Source organism: Dermacentor silvarum, chromosome 4 (genome assembly GCF_013339745.2).
Source record: "Dermacentor silvarum isolate Dsil-2018 chromosome 4, BIME_Dsil_1.4, whole genome shotgun sequence".
NCBI lineage: Eukaryota > Metazoa > Arthropoda > Arachnida > Ixodida > Ixodidae > Dermacentor > Dermacentor silvarum.
In genome coordinates, this window is record NC_051157.2 from 1,098,442 (window position 1) to 1,113,858 (window position 15,417).

The following is a 15,417-nucleotide window of genomic DNA, read 5'->3' on the forward strand; positions in this document are numbered from 1 at the left end:
CAGTTCGCCGGCGACACGATGCAAATGATGCACCACACAAAGCAATCATGGCGCCGTACGCCAACGCTCAACCAATTCAACGGCTTGGCCCGGCGGAAGCGGAAAACTGGCAGCGCCATCTAGCTTCGATTGAACTAACTACACCTTTCTGGCGGGACTTTTCGAACTTTTTTTTTTGAAATTTCTCCATTCAAAGTAGGGTTGCGGCCCTTACACGAGGGCGGCCCTTACACGAGTATATACGGTAAGCTGCACTTGCCGTGAAGTGTGTGCAGCATTCCGGGATCTTTGAAAGCTATCGCATTCCCCTCTTAAAGGGACACTAAAGAGAAACCGGAAGTTGAGCTTAAATGGTAGATTATCCTTTCACGATCACAGCCATACCATTCTTACTGCAAACAGATGTTTAATAAACGAGAAAATAGCGAAAAACTGAAGGATAGGTGCTGACGCCCCTTCGAATTTCCCGCACTACACGTTCGTGACGTCGGAGATTACAAATGCAGGCCGGTAGCGATTGGTCGAGAGTGATTTATTAATGTTGATAAAACGCAAAATACACCTTAAGCGTACATAAACAGCATTTGCCAACTTTTAAAACCGTTTCAAGCGCGGAAGTTTAGCACAAAATTAAATAAATAAGAAAAAAATGGCATGGCGATTCATCCGGTCGTGATAGTTTCGTAGTTTCGTTTTTGGTCAATGCATCGTTGCGCGCGCCTGTTCCGCTCTACGGTGTTTGGTTGCGTGTTGCGCGGCTCGGAAAAACATTGACTTCGCAAGAAACAGCCAGAAAATGCCTCGTGTGTGTAGTGTTGAGAGCTGTATAAATGGCCCAAGGCGCTTGCTCAGGGGCAGCGGCAGTGTTGACTCGATTGTGTCCTTTCATGTGGTGTCGCGCGGTGAGCCCCGGCTCCCCGGCGTTCGCAATGGCTCAGTGCTCTGCCGATGATAAAACGGCAAAAGAGCCAGAGAAACTGATGGTGTGCTCTCTGCATTTCTCGCCCTCGGATTATGTGTATTGCCCTCGGAAAGTATCTTGGCGTGCCCCAGAGGCCAGTCCTTTCTCGAGGAGCTGTTTTCTCAATGCGGCCTTCATCAAACCCCCTACCGGTGCCCCTGCAGCAGCAAACTGGCGGCTCGGTGAGTGCTGAATGTCATTAAATAAAGCCACGAAATAACCATACCGAGTACATGCGCAACTTTCTACGCTTGTTCGGTCGGGAACATCGTCACCTGGCGGACCGGACGCTCGCCTTCCGTCGACGAAAACGAAGCTCTGTTTTCCGCTGGCGAGGCCGGCGGCTCACCACCATCGCACGCGGAAACACCTACCGCTCGAGCACGGGGGATCATTTCGCGCTCCGTTTCACCGAATATTGCTGAAATGCAGTCCTGCTTCCCTGGCGAGCTCTTCGTTGCAAGGTTCAGCGGTAGCAACGGTATCCATCGCGGCGAACGCAAACGCAGCAACCATGCATGCAGCCAGCGCCTCGGCCGTTTACGTAAGCGGTGACGTATCATGGCACATTCTGATTCGCTGAGAGCAATGAAATCTGTGACGACACTGCTTCAGCGCCAAATCTGGGGTGAGAGAAATTGAGGAAGAGATATTTGGTCTTTGTTTACGAATTTCTCCGCTAATAACTCATATTTTTGCACCCAACAAAAACTGCATGCATTCCTGTAGGTCCCTTTTTTATTCCAGCTGAACTTCCTGTTTCTCTTTAGTGTCCCTTTAAAGGTGAAGCTCAAGCGTCCTCCAAGTTTTTATCAATGCAAACAATTCTGTGTTTATCGGACCGGGCTATAACGGACTATCGACATTAACAGACCAATTTTTGGGCAAATTTTACCTAGGTAGTGTAAATAGAATGGGCTTTTAAGCAACAATACGTGCATCCACCAGTGTAGGGCACACCACGAGTGCGTGCGGCAGTGCGCTGCACACAACTATTCCTATCCAATTGCGAAATTAGCAAAAATGCCTTTTTTCTTAAGGAACGAGTACACTAGTGGCAAGCTTCCTGCTACAGCACACTGCGAAACTCCCCGCCAGTGGAAAGTTTTTGTGTCGACCACACTAAAGGACCATTGCCGCCCACTGCTGTTGGCTCAAGCACCAAGGGTGCTGCTTGGCATAACCAGCTTCGTAGTGAATCTGTAGCATGCGGTGCTTTAAAATCAACCGCCGACAATCACAAAATGTTTGGTTTTGAGAACGCTTTATTTCTCATTGCATCAATACGCACAATAAAGAAGATATGCTGCTATTTGTGGCGTCCAGACTGCGAGGCGCGTAATGCGGTCGAGCCATCTCGCATGCAGTGCAGCGGCTGCCAGATGTGGGCTTAGAGTTGAACTTGCCTCGTACTGCAGCTCTCGTTGGTGCTACATATTTGACAGTGGTTGTCGCTTATGGCAAAAGACATCAGTTTATTTACTTTTCACAGCAATCCTGTGGGGGCTGCCATGTTTGATCATGTGGTGATGTGTCCATTGCTTGCCACAGCTGCTTCTGTTGCCTCCGTGTTTACAATGCAAGCGCGTGATGCTGGTGCGGCGCAGAAAAGCTCCTTTTTGACGGATATTGTAGACGGTGACCGTGTGGATGACACAAAACTTTGGCCACACCTTTATAGGACATGCAAGTGCTTTTACAGCTCATTACGCCTTGTCCAAATGGCGCGAGCAGCGTATACGGTGTTTGTACTAAAAGCGGGGCTAGAAATGCGTTCCAAGCTGTCCAGACCTTCCACTTATGAATTAAATCAGGGTCAGTGTATTTTACTCTTCGTTCTTTATTTCGCAAACATTTTGAAGCAGCGGCTTGTCATGTTTCTGACTCAATGATGTTTTTCGGTGCAGTTAATGTCTGATTGTTTATTTTCAGCCTAATTGATCACAGGTGTGCTCAATTGCGATCACGACCTAAAATATATACCTTTTAGGTGAGGACACTCACGTGACGCAATCGACCAGATAAAGTAGCAGCTGAGCACGTCGATCAGCCCGGTGATCACAGCGGACGACGCAACTTTAAGACAGAAAATGTTTCATTGGTTTTATTCACGATTGGTGTAACAACCGGCGCTTCGCGGGAAATCTGAAACGATTTAGTGACGCGCGAAAGGAGGTCACCGTGGTGAGGGGAGAGCATGGGGAAGAGGGCATACCTAACCTCGACGGAGCAGATATGGTGCTGTGATGCCGTGTGCAAATGCCGGCTGCGTTATGCGCGCGTTCCTTGTCCGTGAAAGCTCTCGCCTGCTTTCTGACTTAAGTTGCGTCGACCCGCTGATAAGCATCCGCTGCCGTTACCGGGCCGATGGACACATGTTGTTGCTAAATTATCTGGTTGATCGCCACTCGCAAGCAAGCCGAGAAGTGTCCCCACCTAAAGAGTATGTATCTTATACCGTGGTTGCGATAGATTTGTTCTTGCTGCGCACAAGGCTTGGAATGTCAATGTTCTGTACTTTGTGGTAGCTTGTAGCAACGACATACTATTACAGTATAGACCACTTATAACGTAACCGCTTATAGTGCAGGACCGGATATAGTGCGGTCTTTTCAGACACCCGTTAATTTTCCCATAGCACTCCATGTATACACGTATCACTTATAGTGCAGTTGCGGGAAACGAAATACCGGTTACAGTGCGGCTGCCTGGGAGTACGGAAGTCACCGGAGACGGCGAACGCTCCCCTCAAACAGGCGCCCCAAGGAGTGCTCGAGGAAGAAAGAGAGACGAAGTGGAGGAGAAGGGCACGTGGAGCGAACGAATAGCCAGTGAGGCTGAAACTAGAATCTTGAGTACGAGTCGTGAAATATCACGGTGTGCATAGCGAGCGAGGGCACGAAACTGCCAACGCTCGCTTCACGATAACGGCAGTAAACGAAACTTCAGCGAGCGGGCGGCGCCGGCACGGCACGGCGAAGGGCGCACGCGGAGACCGTGGAATTTGAGGGAGGAGGGCGGCAGGGAAGCAGATTTCGCCTCGGCAACTCCGCCGCTTCGGTCGCTCCCCTCGCCTTCCCTCATAGCTCCCTCAATTTCGACTGTCACCGGGCGCGCTCGCCGCCGTGCAGACGCCGCCGCTACAGCCGGCCCGGCGCCAGCTCCCCGAAGTTTCGTTTTCTACCGTTATCGGGAAGTGGACGTTTGCCGGCGTGGGTAGTTTCGTTGGCCGGCCTGGGACAGCGCCCCTGCATCCCTCTGCGCCTTAGCCGCAGCGTGCAAGGTCAACACGTGACTTGAAAGTAGAGGAAGCATAAAGGAGAAAGAAGGGTTCACTGCCATTTTCTACGTGTGGCTACGGTAGCGTGGCTAAGACGTCGGCACGTACACACATGCTCCGGCGCAACGCAGAATCGGCGACCTTGCAATTTGAGAGAGGGTGAAATTTCCGCCGCGTTTTTTCTTTCTTTTTGTTTTGTTCGCGCGCGACATTGAGAGGTCTCCCCGAAGCTTTTACTCTATGGCGGTGCCGGAGCAATGCCGGTCGGAGCGCCGCGTGATTTGGTTCGAATTAACGAGATTCGACTGTAAATTGAATGCAAACGTTCTAGCCGCATTCCTCGACTGTCGCATATGCGTGGCGGCTCGGTGCACATGTTTTGCATATGTGCGGGCCTTGAAAATTGTTGCTTTGGTTATAGTGCGGTACCGCTTATAGTGCGGATATTCGCGACTCCGGCGACTTACGTTATAAGCGGTCTACACTGTATTAGTCTCTCGCTTACTCTGTGGACCATCATGAAATGTTCAGCTTCAAACATTCGTGTGTTGTCGGCGCAGTTGCCGTCACTGATGCTTTGGCACGTTGATTGAAGTATGCGCCCATTCACTTATTATTGATATGTTGGCAATAGAGTGGGGGCAAGTTCGCGTGCAAATAGGGGTAGATGTGTGTAGATAATGTGCAAGAAACTCGCTATGCCTGTAAGAGGCGCTGCTTGCTTTTGTAACAAGTGGTAGTCACTCTTAAGTGCCGAAGTTTTGGAGTTGAAGTCCTTTCTTTTGAGGTTAGCTGGCGGATGAGTGATTTTTTTTTATCCTCGAGGGAAGCTGTGCATCGGGAATGGCTGGCAGCACAGGCGGTCCTTATGTAGCAGTGGCCACACAGATTGATTCCATTCGTTAATATTGCCGCGGGACAGAAGAAGACCGCACCGAAGAAGAGGAGGTAGAGGTGTTGCTCCTCGCCATCTTGGCTGGTTGCTGCTACGCCTGTGCTACTCGCCTGTTTTGTAAATATTTGTTAATATACGTTTTTGCGCAACATTTTCTGGTGGAGGTGCTGGGTACGCTGCCTGTTCATCCCCATCACCCAAGCACGGAACTCCGAAGTGGTCGCTGTGTTGTTCCCTCGGTGATGGCCACTGAAGCACGCACCGTGCCGGAACCTATCGTGCAGCAGCCATCCCCGCCGTCTGTCATCTTATCGCTTCCGCAAGATCCGGGCACCTTCTCTGGCACAGATAACGTGGACGTCGAGGACTGGATTTCATGGTATGAGCATGTCAGCAAACAGAACAGATGGGATGATACGCTTATGCTGGCGAATGTGATATTTTTCCTGAAAGGAACCGCGGGCGTCTGGTACGAGACGCACGAACACGATCTGACCAGCTGGGACGTTTGCAAAGAAACACTGAATGACTTGTTCGGCAAGCCCTTGGGTCGTCAACTAGCCGCTAAAAAAGAACTTGGCTCCCGTGCGCAGTCATCTACTGAACCATACATTTTGTATATTCAGGATATTCTAGCGCTTTGCCGTAAAGTTGACGGTAACATGTCCGAAGCGGACAAGATCGGACACATACTCAAAGGAATCGCCGATGACGCATTCAACCTCTTAGTACAGTTAAACCTGGATATAACGAAATTGACCAATTCCCGAAAAACTTCGTTATAAAGAGGATTTCGTTATATGCAGGTTCGGCACAAAAATTGGAAAAAGAAACGCTTACTGTATCGCTCAAGATTTACCCTCAATACACTAAAGTTGCGATGACCAAAAAGTCTCAGTTTCGCCCGAAAGGTGAAGGTCTTTGTGATTGCGACAGCAAATAAAGAGGCAGCTATACGAAGTAAGGATGGTACAGTCAAACCTTGTTAACATGTACCCGCTTAATGCGTAATTGCGGTTTACGTAGTCGCGAAGATTCCCCCACCCAGCCCGCATTGAACACCATGTATTGGCTGACCGCTTAAGCTGTAGTCGCTCATTGCCCACCAAACGGTTAGTGCGTACTATTTTTCTTGTTCTACATGCACAGGCACAAAATCGGCAAAATCTCATGTGCGCAGACGTTCGTTTCTCGAGTTGCGTTGCCCGGACAACAGGTCGCCAGCGATAGTGAACTAACAACATGGCCACCATGATGTATTTTCTGCTGATTGCCGTGCACAAAAGTATGGCCTTCGAGATAAGTTCTCGGTAACGCGGAGAAGCTGCCGGTAGGGGGTGCGAATTCGCTGTCGCCGTCGGAGTAGTAACCGCGCAGAAGCACATTTGTGCCGTCCCCGTGGACGTCGCTTTGAGATTCCGTATAAAGCCCAAACACTGCAACATCGTCGCCACGCGCCGTACGCTGTGCGTGCGAGTGAAAGCTTGCGGGGGTCAGCCGACTCAATCTCGCGCGCGCAAGGGAGGAGGGGGGCGGAAGTGCGCTTCCGCGCTAGGCACGGCGGGGGAGGCGAGAAAGGGAGGCGTTTGCTTCGGCGGCGGCCGCCATATCTTGAAAGTGATCTGCGATGTGGAAAAAGTGTGCACCCGCGCGGGCTTATCTTCAAAGCGAACTGCAGACAAGGTCAATATCCCGCGTTTCTTCGTCGAAGCACTCATCCTTCGAATGTCACACCAGGTACTGGATGCGTGGACGCGTGTCGTTTCGCACAAGCGCGAGGCGTCTGAAACCTAGAGCGAGCGACACGATGGCGTCGTAGCGTCGTATAGTGTCACCTAGTGTCAAGTTAGTCAAGTGAAGCGCAGAGACTTAACCAGAGAGTGACGCAGCCAGCGCGTTGAAAAAAAAAAATAAAATACGCGTTTTTTTTTTTTTTCCTTCGGCAACATCAACAGGAAAAGGAGAGTGCCGGCTTGGCGGGCTGGGCCAGCTGCAACAAGCGGTGGGGTCAGGTTTGAATGAAGGGAAGGGGAAAGGTCACGCCCGCGGCGGCAAGATCGCCGGGTCGAGGGATGCAGGCCCGCCTCGCGCACGCTCACACGCATGCACACGTGGGCTCGCTCTCGCGCCGTGAATTCGAGCGCGCCAAGCGCGCCGCAGCCGCTTTGCATTCCAGTGCGGCGGAGAAGGTGCTTCCGGTTGCTGCTCGTGCAAAAATGACAAAATTTGGGGCGAAATCTCTAGGTTGTCGGCGGGGAAAATTCGTTATATCGAGGGGGTCTCCCGCTGCCACTTCGTTACGTAGAGGTTTCAAATACATGCGCTTCTATGGAGTCATGGCGGGGAATACAAAAACTTCGTTATATCCAGGAATTCGTTATATGGAGGTTCGTTATAAGCAGGTTTAACTGTATTCAGGAACTGCGCCACCATGGATGCTATTGTGACAGAGTGTCGGCGATTCGAACAAGCTGAATCCTGCCGTATCGCCCAGCAATTCACCAGGCTCCCCAATACTGCCGCATCGTCATCATGTGAGGAACCACTACCTACGTCACAATCGCCGGTTTCGAACACTTTGACACGGATCGTTCGTCGGGAACTAGAAGCAATGTCACCAGCCCCTCTCGTGCCCTATGTCTCGACTGCCAACCAGCCTATGGTTTCATTGATTCAAGCCGTGGTTCGACAGGAGGTCGCTAATTTGGGACTTTCCTCTGTGTGCGCTGTTCGCGTGCCACCAGTCGCACAAGTCACACCACCAGTTCCACCAGTCGCGCCGCGGAACCAGCCCTTTTACTCGCAATACCGAATCCCGCTGAGTGGAGGACACCGGATGATCGCCCAATATGTTTCGCGTGCTCTCGAGTTGGGCATATTGCGCGACACTGCTGGAGCCGTCAGACGTCACCGACTGGCTGGAGCACCCGGAACCCTTGTCCTGAAGGCTACTCCTGTACAACATCGTCGCGCTCTCCACCGACTGACACGCCCGACGTCGACACTCGCACTAACGTGTACAGCAGGTCACCATTGCCACACGATCGCCGATCTCGCTCACCGGCAAGCCCGTCGATTCCCTTCGCCGCAAGCCCGCCATTTCCCATCGCCTGCCAACTCTGGACGCTACGCATCGGAAAACTAACGAGTGCAGCGCCCGGAGGTGACGCTGCATTCTCGACCCGGCCTCGAAAACCTCGTCTGACAGTTCCTACCCGCTCTAATTTGCTCAAAGTCCAACTCGACGGTGTTAGTGTTATGGCCCTTATCGACACTGGTGCACAGATCTCGGTGATGAGCTCTAGTCTTTGTGAGAAGCTGAAGAAAGTACTGACACCCGCCGTGCTACGTACAGTGAGAGTTGCCGATGGAAGCACACCTACTGTTGTTGGAACGTGTACTGCCCGCGTTACTATATCTGGCCATACAACGAGCGCTCAGTTTCTTGTGCTTGAGCAGTGCCCGTACGACGTGATCTTGGGCATTGACTTTTTGTCGACACATTCAGCCCTCGTCGACTGCGGCACCGGTGTCCTGCAACTTGAACTCCCTTCTGCCCCAGAGATTCTTCCTGCTAAACCTACGCAACTGTGTTCTTCAGAGTACGTGCGATTACCGCCCCAATCCACTACTTATGTTCTTTTGACACCCTCTGCTGCTGTCGCTGACGGGGATTATGTTGCATCCCCTATTACTGACGTTGTCTTGGCATACAATGTGACCCTACCCCACACGGTTGTCGAAATTGTCAACTACGAAGCTTATCTGCCTGTGCTGAACTTTGGCTTATCCGCCCGTTTTCTATCATCCGGAATTGCGCTCGCAACGTTGGCATCCCTCAGCGACTGTCAAATATCCACGCTAACATCTGAGGCGACTGAGTCCAACATGCTCAGCAGGATCCACCAGCTTGCCCACCAGTGAATTCAACAAAATGATAGCTGCGGACCTTTCACCTGCGCAGGCTGATGAGCTCTGCCGTGTGTTAGCGTCGTACCGGGACGTTTTTGACTTCGACAACCGCCCACTTGGCCAGACAACGGCTGTCATGCACCGAATCAACACAGGCGACGCAAACCCTATTCATCGCCGTCCTTATCATGTTTCTGCTGCTGAACGGGCATTTATACAAACAGAAGTCGACAAGATTGCTGCAAAAGACATTATAGAACCTTCGTCTAGCCCATCGGCATTCACAGTTGTGCTTGTCAAGAAAAAAGACGGCACCTGGCGTTTCTGTGTTGATTACAGACACCTGAACAAGATCACTAAGAAGGACGTATATCCGTTGCCACGCATAGATGATGCCCTCGATTGCCTCCACGGAGCGAGTTATTTTTCATCCATCGACCTGCGGTGTGGCTATTGGCAGGTTGCCGTAGATCCTATGGACCGCGAGAAGACCGCTTTTGTGACACCTGATGGGTTATACCAATTTAAAGTTATGCCCTTCGGCCTATGCAATGCGCCAGCCACATTTGAGCGCATGATGGATTCGCTCCTTCGTGGCTTCAAATGGTCGACCTGCTTATGTTACCTAGATGACGTTATTGTTTTCTCAACGACATTTGACAGCCATATTCAGCGCCTGTCCTCCATCCTCCAAGTGTTCCGCAGCGCCGGTCTCCAGCTTCTCATCCAAGTGCCATTTTGGTCGCCGCGAAATAACAGTGCTCGGCCACCTTGTTAATGGTGTAGGAATCCGACCTGACCCAGAAAAAATTCGCGCCGTGAAGCATTTCCCTGCACCTTGCTCAACCAAAGACGTTCGCTCCTTCATTGGCTTATGTTCTTACTTTCGTCGCTTTGTCAAAAATTTCGCTGACATCGCCCATCCGCTCACCGACCTTCTCAAGAAAGATACGCCTTTTGTCTGGGGCCATCTAGAAGCTCAGGCATTTTGTGCACTTATCCGCCTTCTGACGACTTCTCTGTTGGCGCACTTCGACCCATCTGCTCCTACGGAAGTTCGGACAGATGCCAGTGGATACGGAATCGGAGCCGTCCTTGCCCAGCGCCAGCATGGTCATGACTGCGTCATAGCGTACGCCAGCTGCCTGCTCTCTGCCCCAGAACGCAATTACTCAATTACCGAGCGTGAATGCCTTGCCCTTGTTTGGGCAATCTCCAAGTTTTGGCCGTACCTCTTTGGCCGCCTATTCACAGTAGTCACTGACCACCATGCGCTCTGCTGGCTTTCCTCGCTGAAAGATCCTACAGGCCGTCTCGGACGCTGGGCTTTGCGATTACAAGAGTACTCGTTTTCCGTCATCCACAAGTCTGGCCAATTACATCAGGACGCGGACTGCCTGTCCCGTTATCCCGTGGATCCACCCGACAGCACCAACCCTGACACCGATGCCTGTGTCCTTTCTATATCTCAGTTAATTCATTTCGGCGATGAACAGCAGCGTGATCCAGCGTTACTTTCCATCATCAACCGTCTCAGTTCCGGGCCCCCTGACGAGTCACTCCGGATGTTTACCTTACATAATGGAACTTTATACCGCCACAGTGTATACTCCGAAGGCCCTGAACACTTGCTTGTGGTGCCCTCCCACATGCGTACTACTGTCCTCTAGCAGGTCATCTTGGTGTAACGCGCAGTTATGATCGTGTGCGTCGTTTCTTTTGGCCTGGGCTTTATCGCTCCGTACAGAAGTATGTTGGCCGCTGCGAACGACGCAAGAGACCACCAACGCTTCCCGCCGGCCTTCTTCAGCCTATCGATGTCCCAGTAGAGCCGTTCTTCCGCGTCGGCCTCGATTTGCTCGGACCCTTCCCTACATCAGCATCAGGGAACAAATGGGTCGCTGTCGCAACAGACTATGCCACGCGTTACGCTATTACACGCGCACTTCCAACCAGCTGTGCCACCGATATTGCCAACTTCCTCCTTCACGATGTTATTCTGCATCACGGAGCGCCTCGTCAACTGCTCACCGATCGCGGTCCTTACTTCTTGTCGCGTGTCATCGATGACCTTCTACGCTCATGTTCCACGAAACACAAAGTCACCACCGCCTATCACCCTCAGACAAATGGCCTCACCGAACGTCTGAATCGCACCATAACTGACATGCTGTCCATGTACGTTTCTGCTGACCACCGCGACTGGGATGCTACATTACCCTTTGTCACATTTGCTTATAATTCGTCACGCCACGATACGGCAGGTTGTTCACCGTTTTATCTTCTTTTTGGCCGGGAACCGATACTACCTATGGATACTGTACTACCAGCCGCCCCACGCCAACCATTGGAGTACGCACAAGATGCCATCGAAAGGGCGCACGCTGCGCGTCATGTCGCGCGTGACCGCCTTCAGATGTCGCAGGTGTCACAGAAGAACCGTTACGATTGCCTTCACAAGGATGTATGTTACGCTCCTGGATCCTTAGTGCTCTTCTGGTCGCCAACTCGACCAAAAAATTGCCCGCCAATCCACCCTGTGAAGGTGGTTGGAAAGCGAAGCTTTTTACGCCACCCTCACGGTGACTGCGGCGCACTTGATATTTCGCACACTACAACGTAACTTTAACCACGGCCTTTATTATTATTTACTTCACAACAATGTTCACTACTGCTTTATGATCGGTGTGATATACACTACTAGACTACCCCATAGTGGGGTAGTCTAGAAAATGAACCGAAGCAGTTACTAGGCTGGAAGGGTTTCGAATGACGTCAACCCTCTTTCAAGCAGCTGCATAAGCTTTGCAACAGCTGCAATCTAATCTTACGGTCCGCGCCGAGCCTGTTTCCGTTGTTTGCCCGCAGCCCTTATCATCCATCATGTTGGCTCATCACTTTGAAGCTTGTTTTTGTGGTTTTTCTTGCGAAAACGAGTGCTTAGTTGTACGCTGAATGCCTGAACTCAAGTAAGCTATACTGCTATACCTGCAATTGTTAGCGGTTCGTCGGGATCGTTTTTTGATTACAACGACGGACACGACAGAACCCTTGGCTGGTAGAGGTACAAAGCTTTGCTTTAAAAGGTCAAAGGCGCTTCCTCTTTGGCTTGGGATCGGCAACCAACACGCACGAACGCTTCGCGCGTGTGCCGGCCCGGTTCGCAGGGACCGTCTCGCGAGGCTAAGGGCAGGACACCGGTATGGACGAACACGGATCGTTCGAACGCGCCACCGTTCGCGTGACCGTACACGTGAACGACTAGGCGTTGGTGTCATAGCATGGGGCGAACATATTCGCTCGCTATCCGGTCGCGGTGAGTCAGACTTCCTTGACTTGTCGCACGCCCATGTGAATGTTCTATGCATAGTCATTCGGCTAGCATGTATTAGTGTATGAAAGGTGCAATAAAAAGTTTGGGGGGATGTGGGGATGCGCGACTCTCACGCATCTCCTGTGGTCCGGCTTTACCGCGCGGCTGGGCGCCGGAGGCGGTAGTAGTGGTTGCGGCGCGTTGCGAGAGATGGCGCGAGTGTCGCGATGCTAACGTCACCGAACGGCGGGGTGACTTGGGAGAAGAAGGTCGAAGGCTCTCTCTCTTTGGGTTGGGATCGGTGAGCGATGCGGACGTCCCGCGCGTGCGCCGATCCACGCTTCGCGAGACGTCTTGCGTGGCTCGGAGCGGGGCACCGGTATGGACGAACACGGATCGTTCGAACGCGCCACCATTCGCGTGACCGCACACGTGAACGACTAGGCGATGGTGTCACAGCATGGGGCGAACGTATTCGCTCGCTATCGGGTCGCGGTGAGTCGGACTTCCTTGATTTGTCGCGCGCCCATGTGAATGTTCTATTGGTTGTAATTCGGCTAGTGTGCATTGGTGTATGAAAGATGCAATAAATGCCCTTTTGATTGTTTACACTACTGTGTTGTCGTTCCTTTGTCCCAAGAGCATGTGTGAGACCCCACATCTGGCTGCCCAACGTGGGGCTTCTTGGGGCATCGGATGATAAAGTTTTACTCGGTTCGAGACAACCATTGTTTCAACCGAAACGTAGTCCTAGCGTGGATTTTGATCACTAGTGTCGGCGGCATGCTTTCTTGAGGGAGGCGACGGTCGCTGTAGCGTGTTTGAACTTTTCAACATGCTAAGCCTTTTCGCGAGTGTTTTGTTGAAATACACTCGTCGGTACAAGAGCCACGTCGTCTGCATCCTGGGCGAGCGAGGCCTAGCGCCCGCGGAGCATTGGCAAGCCTGAAGCGAGTGAGTACGGAAGCCTCGTGGGTGGTCCGAATTTCTTATGTAAATAGCTTCTTCTATATCTTTGACTTCAGAAGTCGCGGCTCAGGGAGCCGGGTGGCCGCGGGCCATGGGTGCCGCTACGGGCTGACTGGTATTGTGGCCTGGCACCGGGCGCTCCGACACCGTCTGGGACGGTGGGCGCCGTCAACTCGATGCTGTGTGCACCGAGCGGGGTAAGACCACCTCACAGAGCTAACGTCTCCTCGCGGCTGCCTGTTGTGCCCATTTTTGGTGATGTTTTTCTTTTTTTGGATGCCGGTTGTTGTCAAAGTAGCGATGCATTAGGCCTAAGACTTTACAAAGCTGCCTGTCGCACGTTGAGGGACACAACCTGGTGGACCGTGGTGTTGAGGTGTCGCACATTGCTTCCCTCATTAGTTCGCCTCCCACGAATTGAAATTCTCGTTCGACTCAAGAAAGTAAGCTTTGTTCACGTGAACTTAGCATCTGAAACAGTAGCGCACCCAGGATCTCTGCCAGGGGGGGGTTGACAGTTAGCCAATACCATCTGAACAGCACTAATTTCGATTTATTCACAGGAAATTGTAAAAAAAATGCGCTTTTTGCGAGTGTACAGACGATTGCGCATCTTACATCTTAGTTCCAGTACTCAAATGCGTAAGGAAAGAAAAGGGGTTAAACAAAAGGGGGGGTTAAGTCGGCCTCAGGGGGGGGGTTACAACCCCCGAATCCCCCCCCGTCGGTGCGCCACTGATCTGAAATGCCGCCTGATGGACCGAGTTCTAGGAGATGCGAAGTGGCTACATGGTCTCGCATATCTCGACGACATAGTGGTTTATTCGAAAACATTCGACGAGCACTTGCGCCACTTGAGAAACGTCCTAGACAGGCTGAGGTCCGCGGGTATCACGTTGAACCCGAGTAAAGCTCAGATAGCTGCGAACAGAATAACGCTGTTGGGATTCACGTTGGACAATGGCCGCATTCTGCCGAGTGAGGATAAGCTCGAGGCTATACTGAGCTACCCGTCGCCGAAAGATATCGGCGAACTGAGACGCTTTCTGGGATTGGTGAACTTTTATCGCCAATTCATTCCAGACTGCGCGGCAGTGCAAGCGCCTTTAACGAACCTCTTGAGGAAAGACGAGCGTTAGACTTGGGGTCGAGAGCTGGAGGCGGCACTGCGCGGCCTCACAAAGGTGCTCGCTGACACGGCAGAGTTGCAGCTGCCCAACTTGAACAGGGAGTTTGTGATTCAAACAGACGCAAGCGACCTGGGTCTAGGTGCAATTTTGCTTCAGGAGCACGGAGCCATTCTCCGACCGGTTGCGTTCGCGAGCCTGTTCGTTGACGCCGGCGAAAAGGAACTACTCGGTGACAGAGGAGGAGTGTCTCGCGATAGTTTTCGCTCTGCGAAAGTTCGACTATTATGTTGACGGAGTGGCATTCACGATTGAGACGGACCACATGGCTCTCACTTGGTTGAGGCGTTTGAGCGAGCCGAGTGGCCGCCTGGCGCGTTGGGCACTGCTGCTGCAGCGTTACGACTTCACCGTGCGCTACCGCAAAGGAAAAAGCAATGCCGCAGCCAGAGGCGTACCAACTATTTCTCGAGTGGGGGGCAAACTGCAGATCTGACTCTCTCTATATATGTATTGAAAGGGGGATTTATTTAGACTCGTCCGAGGGATCGCAAGTAGCTTTGTAGGCACAGTCCTAGCTGTTGGCATCCGTAGCTCGAGCTCGGGTCTCGCGCCGAAGCGATGGCAATGCCCAAGGCGCCTACATGCATATTCCCCACTACAATTGCCCCCACTGCAAAGGTGAGCCATCCTGGCGACCTAAGGTGATGACACGATGAGGGGGTCGTGGTACGGCTTCAGGCGGCTGATGTGAACCGTCTCGCGGCCGCGGCGGCGCTTGTCCGAAGACGGTGTCACGGGTTCGACCACGTAGTTGACAGGCGATGTACATTCGACGATCCGGTACGGACCCTGATATTTTGGAGCAAGCTTTGGGCTTGTGGGGTCTCACACATGTGCTCTTGGGACAAAGGAACGACAACGCAGTAGTGCAGACAATCACAAGGGTATTTATTGCAC

The 15,417-nt window shown here is 52.1% G+C and overlaps 1 protein-coding gene across 2 annotated transcripts in view; it reads left to right on the top strand.

Annotated features, from left to right (window-relative positions):
• Positions 1 to 15,417, top strand: part of LOC119449332 (palmitoyltransferase ZDHHC17) — a 280,445-nt gene that overhangs the window by 83,545 nt on the left and 181,483 nt on the right. Inside the window, exon 8 of one of the 2 annotated variants that reach the window (XM_049666736.1) lies at positions 1,036 to 1,143. The exons of the other annotated variant lie outside the window; for it this stretch is intronic. Within the exon in view, the coding sequence (XP_049522693.1) occupies positions 1,036 to 1,143 (108 nt within the window). The remainder of the gene's footprint in view (positions 1 to 1,035; positions 1,144 to 15,417) is intronic. 2 annotated transcript variants of the gene reach the window in all.